This window comes from Capricornis sumatraensis, chromosome 1, assembly GCF_032405125.1.
Source record: "Capricornis sumatraensis isolate serow.1 chromosome 1, serow.2, whole genome shotgun sequence".
Taxonomy (NCBI): Eukaryota; Metazoa; Chordata; class Mammalia; order Artiodactyla; family Bovidae; genus Capricornis; species Capricornis sumatraensis.
In genome coordinates this window covers 92539512-92550273 of record NC_091069.1, presented here as the reverse complement: position 1 = coordinate 92550273, position 10762 = coordinate 92539512, and the positions used below count along the sequence as shown (strand labels likewise).

The window sequence follows — 10762 nt, the reverse complement described above, 5'->3', positions numbered from 1 at the left end:
GCTTGAGGGCCTAGCAGGGCTGACACAGAGCGAGACTGGTGGCCACAGTCCCACAGCTGGGAAGCCAAGGCTGAGTAGCAGCCTGCTTCTTCAGCAGGACTCCAGTATGGCCATAAGGACATTCATTCACTCATCATTCAGGCATTTTCCACTGCTTGAGTGGAAAAAATAAGTGACTTGTCCCCAGCCCAACCTTCCAAGGATGGCCCTAGTTCTCACTCAAGGTCTAGATACTCAGGCCTCTGGGCAGCCCGGCATATGGTGTCCTTCAATCAGTGTTCATTGTTTCACTATTTCTCAATATGCATTTACTGGGATTTAGAGAAACTCATTTTCCACTAATAAAAACTGCACACCTCTTTTAAATTCATGATAAGAAATGATTCTCCAGTGAGACACATTTTGCAGAAACAGATTCACCAATAATTCTTTTCCTGAGGCGGGAGCAAAGTCAAAGTTGTAGAGGGAAAAAAAGCACCGCTTAGCCTGTTAGAAGTTCCCCGTTCTCTTTTCAGTTTCGTGGATTTCCCACCGCATGTTTTATAGGAGGCTTCTTAGAGGGTTGACATTTTAGATCAAGTGAATAGCTTTACACTGTGTGGATAAGCATCATAAAATGCCCCCAAAGCTTTGCAGGTCGCGCTCGCCCTGGGGGACCAGTCTACTTGAACCTGAGTGCGGGCGCCCGAGCCCCGCGGGTCAGGCAGGGAAGGGCTGGGAGCCGGAGCCAGTGACAAACAGGCCTTCACCTAGTCGGACGATGCATCAGCGCCCCCTACAGGCCGGCCGCCGCGGCGCCTTGCCTGCCAACCCGCCTCCCGGCTCACACTCTCCTGGGAATAGCCTCATCCCACTCCCTACCCCCAATGCAAGCCCTCCGGCCTAGGAAGCGTGCACCCCGACTGGGAGCACCCTCCTTTCTTCTCGGCAGGGGTCCAGGAGTGGACTGCAAACCCACTAGGACGATGAGTGAAGAGACCGTCCCCGAGGCCGCCTCCCCGCCGCCCGCGCAGGGGCAGCAGTACTTCGACCGCTTCTCTGAGGACGACCCCGAGTACCTGCGCCTTCGCAGCCGCGCGGCCGACCTGCGGCAGGACTTCAACCTGATGGAGCAGAAGAAGCGCGTCACCATGATCCTGCAGAGCCCGGTGAGTGGGGGTCTGACCCCCGCGGGCAGGGGAGGAGGAAGGAGGCCAGAGGAGGGCGGGGAAGGGGTGCAGAGGACGCTGACGCACCCAGTGAACCCGAAAGAGAAATTGCTTCTCTTCCGCTTGCTCAGAGACGGAGCAGTTTTCAGCTCTGAGCAAGATGCTCTGGCTGCGTGGGTATTTGAGTACCTTCCTAGTCACTGGCGGATGGCAAAACCTGGCTTATGTGCAGCTTATGGCTTGTGTTTGACTCCCTGGTTGGGGAAGGTGGATCTGAGAAGCAGGAGCCCTACTTCAGTTCCTCGTGCCCCTTCTGAGCCTCGCTTTCCAGTCTTCCTCTCCCTCTTCACCAAAAACTCTTAACAATTCGGGTAAACCAGGGGCCAGCGAGAGGTGCCACGTGGGAGGTCTGGGGCTCCTTTTTCTGCACACCGCCGAGAACTCTGTCCTGGCAAATAAGGCTTTGACATACCAAGGCAGGAGTGAAGTGGGCCTGAAAGCCCCAGGAGGCGGGGAATAGAGAGCAGAGGGGCAAGTCCGGGTCACCCAGCCCTGGCCAGAGTCTTGAGGTCAGTTGGCACCTGCCTGGCATGGACACAGTGCCCCAGGTGGTGTGTTGGGAAGGATGGAGGGTGGGTCTCCTGGACCAGTGAAGCAGGACCATGATGCAGGCCCTCCCAGCGGGGGGAAGAGCGGTGGGAACAGAGGCAATAGGTCTCTCAGGGAGTAGAGCTGGGCAGTCCTCAGGAAACAGTACACGATCTAAGTGTTGGTAAGCCCAGGGAGGAGTAGCATCTCCAGGTACTGGCCAGGATGGGCTCTGCCCCAGTCCCTGCCAAGGTATTGGAGAGCCAGGGCGTGCAGTGGGCTGTGTGTGACCCAGCTGAGAGCACACAGTAAATGCTAAGGAGGACGGGCCCCAGGTCTTGGTGACAGGTGACAGTGAGCTGGGGGGTCTGGAGGAGAATGCATCGGGATGACAGAATCTCTGTGTGAGACCAGAACGGGTGGCTGTTGTGTGGTAGGAGCGGAGGCGGACTTAGTACTAACCCAAGTTTGGGAACCTGAAGGATGGGACTATTCTCAGGCAGTAGACGGGGCCAAGAGGCAGCCATGCTGCTTCTGTCCTTTTTTGTAGATTCCTCAACACCTAAGTGGCTCCCTATTTCCTCCTGAGTGTCACCTGATGGGCTGCCATGCCCTATCTATGGACTGATGGTCTGAAAAGCCAGGCTTAGAGTAGCAGGATATCAGAAATGACCTCTGAGGTTATCAACTCCTTCTGTATAGGACCCACCATCCCCACCCCTCATAAGGAAACTGAGGCCCAGAAGAGCCATCAGTCTGACTAATGACAGGAAAGATGGAATACTTTTTCATTCAATACTGTTTTTTAAAATGTCTTTTAATTACTAAAGTGAAGTCCTGTTATGTCTGATGGGGGGAGGGGTCTAGGCTATCACTAAGACATCAGAAGGACCTGGATTCTAGAGAATATATTGCCTGGAGTTTTCCCCCAGGGCAAAGGGAATAGGATCCATTCCCAGCATCTCCTTGTTGCTTCCCACACAGCAGTTTGGGGAGGCTCCTGAGGTCTCAGATATGTGGCTCTGATCTAGCTGACCCAGGGGCCACGGTTGGGCACTTGGAAGAGGGGCCATCAGTATCCCTCCCACTTGAGACACACTGTGAGGAAGCCTCGGGGGCTTGCTTCAGTCTTTCAGGGAGGAGCTGGAAGGCCTTATCCAGGAGCAGATGAAGAAGGGAAACAACTCCTCCAACATCTGGGCTCTGCGGCAGATCGCGGACTTCATGGCCAGCACTTCCCACGCAGTCTTCCCAACATCTTCCATGAGTACGTGGGGAACTGGGGAGCTGCCAGGAGCAGAGGTGGAGGAAGTGGGGGGTGGGGTGGGGGAAAGGCACAGTAATAAGCAGCTCGGCTACGGAGCTGAGTGGTACAGCTGCCTTAGCAGAACTGGGGATCTGGGCAGCAGGGAAAGAAGTACCTGGCTCTGCTTCTAATGCTGCTGTGACGTAAAGGCCCACGGAGAATGATCCCTGATGCCCAGAACTAGGAGGGCGGGGGTGGTTCTGCTGGGGGAGGGGGTAGTATAACCCAGTGTCATTGCAGAGAGGCAGGGCACCCTAGGTATGACCCCACAACCTCCACCCCTCATAAGGGGATTAGCGTAAAGGGAAGAGCTTTGCAACCCAAGATCCCTTACGTGGCCTCTGCCTGAGGCCCGGGAGTGGACACTGGAGAGTGAGAATTTGGCTCCCCGCCACTCTAGCTTTGGGTACAGAACCTAAGAAAATCCTCCTAGCATCCAGCTCTCAGGCGGCTCTTTCCTCAGTCCCCTGGAATCACTCCTTTGGAGATGGAGTTGGAAGGGGACACAAGGAGGCCTTTGGAGCTGGTGTCTCCATGCCCCACTGGACAGGTCAACCTGACTCCATAGACAAGGGCCAAGAGCAGCCAAGGCTAGGTACAAACCCATCTTCCTTGGCTCTGAAGCTCTGCCCACAATCTTTAAGAAACAAACATTGGAAAATACTTTCCTCAATAAAATAAATACAGGATTATGCTTGAAAATTAGGAAAATAATCAAGAAAGGGAATTAAAAATCACTGAACTGTGTCCTTACAACCAAGACATTCTTATTATCAATGTTTGGGTGTGTGTCCTTCCAGCCTTTTTTTCTTAATACACGGACACTATGCAAAAAATGCAATCACATTATACACACAAAGTTATATCCTTACCGTATCTTGACTAATTCTTCACATAAGAAATATGGTTATGTAACATACATTTTGGTAGATGTATGCTATTCTATGCATGGTTGAATATGCCATAGTTTATTTTAATCAGTTTCCCATTTTTGGACTTTTAAGTCATTCCCGACTTTTTGCTATTATGAATGACAATTCAAGAAACATCCTTGTCAATAAATCTGTGATTAAATCCATGACTATTTTCTTAAGATAAATTGCTAGAAGTAGAATTGTTAGATTGAATTATATGCATCTTTTAAAGATTGTCATGCATAATGCCGAATTACCCTGGAGAAAGATGGAACGAATTTACATTGCTACCAGAAATGCAGGGGTGCCCATTTCCTCCACCCTGACCTGTAGTCTGTTACCATGTTTCATCCTGATGATATGATAGGAGATAAATGGTACTTTGTGTTTTAGAGTGCTTTTATTTGATTACTAATGAGATTGAATATTTTCGTATACATATTGGGCATGACAAAGAGAAAACCCAATATGCCCAATATGTATATGAAAATATTCAATCTTATTAGTAATCAAATAAAAGCACACTAAAACACAAAGTACCATTTATCACCTATCGTATCATCAGAGTGAAAAATGGTAACAGGCTGCAGGTCAATAGTAAATTGCCTGTCATACCCTTTGCCAGTTTTTCACTTGCACATTCTTTTCTTGGGCTTTTCTGGTGACTCGGCAGTAAAGCATCTGCCTGCAATACAGGAGACATAGCAGATGAGGGTTCGATCCCTGGATTGGGAAGATCCCCTGGAGGAGGAAATGGCAACCCACTCCAGTATTCTGGCCTGGACTATCCTGTGGGCGGAGGAGCCTCATGGACTATAGTTTGTGGGGTGGCAAAGAGTCAGACACAACTGAGCATGCATATTCTGTTTTTACAGGTTTAAAAATCTTCATAACGTAAGGCTAGTTCTCTACTCCCTATCAAATACACTGCAGATTTTCCCCAGTGTCTCCTTTGCTTTTTAATTTTTTCATGATATTTTTGTGTTGTAGAATAATTTCCATGGAGTTGAATCTGTTTCTGTTTTCTTTTGTGTTGTCTGCTTTTGATTGTATGCTTAGAAACACCTTCCTTAGGTTTTATCATCCAATAAAATACTTTTAATTATTCATTTGCAATTTTTCTCAGCCATCATACAAGTTGATTCTTTAAAATAACTTTAGAAGTATTTTGTCAATCTCTTTATTCACCTCAAAAAAGTTCCTTCTGGGATTTTGAATGAGGTTGCATTAAATGAATAGATTAATTTGGTGGAGACTTTATAAATGTTCAATTTTATATTAGAATGTAAGCTCCATTGGGGAAAGGATATTTGTATGTTTTGTTCACTGTTAGAGTAGTATCCTGAACTTAGAAAAGTAGCTGGCATGTAACAGGTGCTTACAAAATACCTGCATGAATGAATTTTAAATCTTTTTGGAAATGATATGTCTTCGATTATTTAATTCTTTAATGTCCGTCAGAAAAGATAGCAGCTATTTTTATGTTCAGTTCAGTTCAGTCATTCAGTTGTGTCCAACTCTTTGCGACCCCATGGCCTGGAGCACACCAGGCTTCCCTGTCCATCACCAACTCTCAGAGCTTACTCATGTCCATCGAGCTGGTGATGCCATCCAACCATCTCATTCTCTGTTGTCCCCTTCTCCTCCCGCCTTTAATCTTTCCCAGCATCAGGATCTTTTCAAATGAGTCAGTTCTTCGCATCAGGTGGCCAAAGGAGTGGAGCTTCAGCTTCAGCATCAGTCCTTCCAGTGAATATTCAGGACTGATCTCCTTTAGAATGGACTGGTTGGATCTCCTTGAAGTCCAAGGGACTCTCAAGAGTCTTCTCCAACACCACAATTCAAAAGCATCAATTCTTCAGCGCTCAGCTTTCTTTATAGTCCAACTCTCACATCCATACATGACTACTGGAAAAACCATAGCTTTGACTAGACGGACCTTTGTTGGCAAAGTAATGTCTCTGGCTTTTTATTATGCTGTCTAGGTTGATCATAGCTTTTCCTCCAAGGAGTAAGCGTCTTTTAATTTCATGGCTGCAATCACCATCTGCAGTGATTTTGGAGCCCCCAAAAATAAAGTCTCTCACTATTTCCATTGTTTCCCCATCTATTTGCCATGAAGTGATGAGACTGGATGCCATGATCTTAGTTTTCTGAATGTTGAGCTTTAAGCCAACTTTTTCACTCTCTTTCGCTTTCATCAAGAGGTTCTTTAGTTCTTTTTCACTTTCTGCCATAAGAGTGGTGTCATCTGCATATCTGAGGTTATTGATATTTCTCCTGGCAATCTTGATTCTAGCTTGTGCTTCATCCAGTCCAGCATTTCTCATGATGTACTCTGTATATAAGTTAAATAAGCAGGGTGACAATATACAGCCTTGATATACTCCTTTTGCAATTTTATGTAGTGCTTGCTAATTTGTTTTTTATAAAAATTAATTATTTTAATTAATTTATAATATCGTGGTGGTTTTTGGCATACATTGACAGTTACTAATTTCTTGTTAAATTTATTCTGGAAATTTTATGTAATTTGTCATTTTGAGTGATTCTCCATTCAGATCTTTTTCTGGTTATAGCTGTCACCTAGGGAAATCACTGGAGTTATACATATATAAATGTGTGTGTATTTATGTATATTATGTTTATATATATTATATACATATATATCTGTCATTGGAGTTATATATATATTATACATCATTGGAGTTATATATATATATATATATATACATACATATATATACTAACCCCTTACTGAGCTCCTAAATTCTATATCTTTTCAATGAATTCTTTTGGGTTTTGTATATCAAAAGAAATGACATAGTCATTTTGCATTCTTCAACATTTTGCCCTTTGGTTTATTTTTCCAGTTTTCTCACTGCATCCATTAGAACTCGCAGAACAATGTTTAATAATAGATCAGAGAGGAATCATCTTTGTCTTGTTTCTGACTTTAATGGTAATTCTTTTACCACAAGAGTTTGAGATAATTATTCTTTATCATGTTGAGGAAATATGTTTGTATTCTAGTTCAATATGGGTTTTTCTCAGAAATGGATATTGAATTTTATAAAATGCATTTTTGGTATTTATTGATGTTTCTTTCCTTGATGTGGGTGAATTGTATTAACAGATTTCTGAATATTGAACTCTTTTCATGCCTGAAATAAATCATTTGTGATTTTGATGCAGTCTTTGAAAATTACTCTTCTGGCTTTGATTTGCTGGAATTTTATTAATTTTTACATCCATAGTTGCACGTGATGAAAAGCAGTTAACTTTCGGGCAGCCTTTGTTTAGTACTGGCATTAAGGCTGTCATTTCCTGAGATGAATCAGGGGGATCCCCACCCACTTCTTTGCCCTGCTGCTGCTCAGTCACTCAGTCGTGTTCGACTCTTTGTGATCCTACAGGCTATAGTCCGCCAGGCTCCCCTGTCCATGGGATTCTCCAGGCAAGAATACTGAAGTGGGTTGCCACTTCCTTCTCCACTTCTTTGCCCTAACAGAGCAAAAAAATTAGGTAGGAAGTCTCTGCTCTTTGAAGACTTATTATTCACTTTTGAAGCTGTCCAGATCTGAAATACTTGGATAACATCTTTTTTTCTGTTTCATCTAAAGTTCTTTAAAATTTTGTTTTGCTGCTTCTTGAGTAAATTTTGGTCATATTTATATAAAATAATTCATTTCACATGGCTTTAAAAATTACTAGTATGATTTACAATATTATTTTTATCATTTAAACTTTCTGCTGTGGATATGACATCCCATTCTCATTCCTGATGCCGTGTATTCCTGCTTCCTCCTTACCAGCAAATCCAGAGACTGGTTTATTCATAGATCTTCTCACATAAGCCAGTTCTTGGATTTACATATTGATTCTCCTAATTTCCTTGTATTCTGATTCATTGATTTTGTTTTTATACTCATCAATTCTTTTCCATAACTTTTCTTTGGTTTATTTTAGTCTTTATATTTTTCTATAATAGAATAAAATGGATTTGATTTATTTTCATATTTAATACAATAATAAAGACATGTAAGGCTATGAAGTTTTTTCTCTGAGTATAAATTTGATCTTGTTCCATAAATTTTGACATGCAGAATTTTCTTTATTGTTAATTTCTAGGTAGCTTGCAGTTGCTGTTTGGGCTTCATTTTTATTCTAAAATAAAATAAGTACCCTCTGGGAGTGTGCTTTCTCATTTGTTAGTGGTAGAATTTGTATTCTTTTAAAGGTTTATTGATAATGTCTAGTTTTATTGCATTATGTTTAGAAAATGTAGCCTGCTTATTGTCTGTGTTGGGGATTTATTGAGATATTTTTTGTGGCCTAATAATATCATATTTAAATGATACATGGATATAGACTCTATCCCTGGGGCATAGTATTTCATTTGTCAAATGTATTCATTTATCATTTTTTATTTCATAAAAAATTAATGTTGTGTTGTCTCCCACTGTATTTGATTTCTGTTCATTTCTCTGTATTTATGACAGCTTTTGCTTTGTATATCTTGATAAAATGCTTTTCAAAGCATAAATGTTTTTGTAGCTACAGCTCCATTATGGATTATGCTTTTATTCCTTATAAAATGACCTACAAAATGGCTCTTTTTGTCCAAAAGAGCATTATTTTCCTTGGCTTCTATTTTGGTCATATTATGACCTCTGTTTATTTTTTGTTTATAGCTGGCTGGGCTACTTTTGATGGTCTCCGGATTTTTACCTGCTTTGTGTCACTTTATTTTAATGTTTGTTTTTATAAATCTCCTATAGTATTGTCTCTTGGCATCTGTTGTTATAACAGAGAAATCTAAAGCAGTCTATTAGTGGTTCCTTTGTTGGTAACATTTTGTTTTCTCCTAGATGCTTGTGGAATTTCCTCCTTACCCTCACATTTCAAAAATATTGTCAGAAAGCATCAAATTGTGGGTTATTTTCTTTTAATGGAATGCAGTAAGTCCTTATACTTTATACACACACACACACACACACACACACGTCTTGAACTCAAATTTTTTTCTTCTATTATATCAGTACAGTTCAGTTCAGTCACTCAGTCGTGTCCGACTCTTTGCGACCCCATGAATCGCAGCACGCCAGGCCTCCCTGTCTATCACCAGCTCCCGGAGTTCACTCAAACTCACGTCCATCACGTCAGTGATGCCATCCAGCCATCTCGTCCTTTGTCGTCCCCTTCTCCTTCTGCATCCGAGTCTTTTCCAATGAGTCAACTCTTCGCATGAGGTGGCCAAAGTATTGGAGTTTCAGCTTTAGCATCAGTCCTTCCAAAGAACACCCAGGACTGATCACCTCTAGAATGGACTGGTTGGATCTCCTTGCAGTCCAAGGGACTCTCAAGAGTCTTCTTCAACACCACAGTTCAGAAGCATCAATTCTTCGGTGCTCATCTTTCTTCACAGTCCAACTCTCACATCCATACATGACCATCGGAGAAACCATAGCCTTGACTAGACGGACCTTTGTTGGCAAAGTAATGTCTCTGCTTTTTAATATGCTATCTAGGTTGGTCATTACTTTCCTTCCAAGGAGTAAGCGTCTTTTAAATTCATGGCTGCAATCACCATCTGCAGTGATTCTGGAGCCCAAAAAAATAAAGTCTGACACTGTTTCCATTGTTTCTCCATCTATTTCCCATGAAGTGATGGGACCAGATGCCATGATATTCGTTTTCTGAATGTTGAGCTTGAAACCAACTTTTTCACTCTCCTCTTTCACTTTCATCAATAGGCTTTTTAGTTCCTCTTCACTTTCTGCCATAAGGGTGGTGTCATCTGCATATCTGAGGTTATTGATATTTCTCCCGGCAATCTTGATTCCAGCTTGTGCTTCTTCCAGCCCAGCATGTCTCATGAGGTACTCTGCATAGAAGTTAAATAAGCAGGGTGACAATATACGGCCTTGACGTACTCCTTTTCCTATTTGGAACCAGTCTGTTGTTCCATGTACAGTTCTAACTGTTGTTTCCTGACCTGCATACAGATTTCTCAAGAGGCAGGTCAGGTGGTCTGGTATTCCCATCTCTTTCAGAATTTTCCACAGTTTATTGTGATCCACACAGTCAAAGGCTTTGGCATAGTCAATAAAGCAGAAGTATATGTTTTTCTGGAACTCTCTTGCTTTTTCCATGATCCAGCGGATGTTGGCAATTTGATCTCTGGTTCCTCTGCCTTTTCTAAAACCAGCTTGGACATCAGGGAGTTCACGGTTCACGTATTGCTGAAGCCTGGCTTGGAGAATTTTAAGCATTACTTTACTAGTGTGTGAGATAAGTACAATTGTGCAGTAGTTTGAGCATTCTTTGGCATTGCCTTTCTTTGGGATTGGAATGAAAACTGACCTTTTCCAGTCCTGGGGCCAGTGCTGAGTTTTCCACATTTGCTGGCATATTGAGTGCAGCACTTTCACAGCATCATCTTTCAGGATTTGAAATAGCTGCACTGGAATTCCATCACCTCCACTAGCTTTGTTCGTAGTGATTCTTTCTAAGGCCCCCTTGACTTCTTATTCCAGGATGTCTGGCTCTAGGTGAGTGATCTACTTATATGCTTAGATGCCAGGGCTTCTTGTCTTTGTCCCCTGTCTATCAAATTCTTGCTCATCATTTTCATGTCTCTGATCTTACACTCTTCCTCTTGAAAGAGAAATAGGGCTTTCCATTGCTTTACTGATCAGCATCTGCCAGGTTAACAGTTGGATGCCTGGAAGTCTGGTTGGTGCATGCCAGGGTAACTGAGTCAGGGAATGTGGAGAAGGAAAATTCCAGGTGTCATGAGTCCA

At 43.0% G+C, this 10762-nt stretch overlaps 1 protein-coding gene across 1 annotated transcript in view; it reads left to right on the top strand.

Annotated features, from left to right (window-relative positions):
• The first annotated feature begins 965 nt into the window (after positions 1-965).
• Positions 966-10762, top strand: part of ADD2 (adducin 2) — a 48359-nt gene continuing 38562 nt past the window's right edge. The window contains exons 1-2 of the mRNA XM_068970973.1: positions 966-1148; positions 2865-3003. Coding sequence (XP_068827074.1) covers positions 966-1148; positions 2865-3003 — 322 coding nt within the window. The remainder of the gene's footprint in view (positions 1149-2864; positions 3004-10762) is intronic.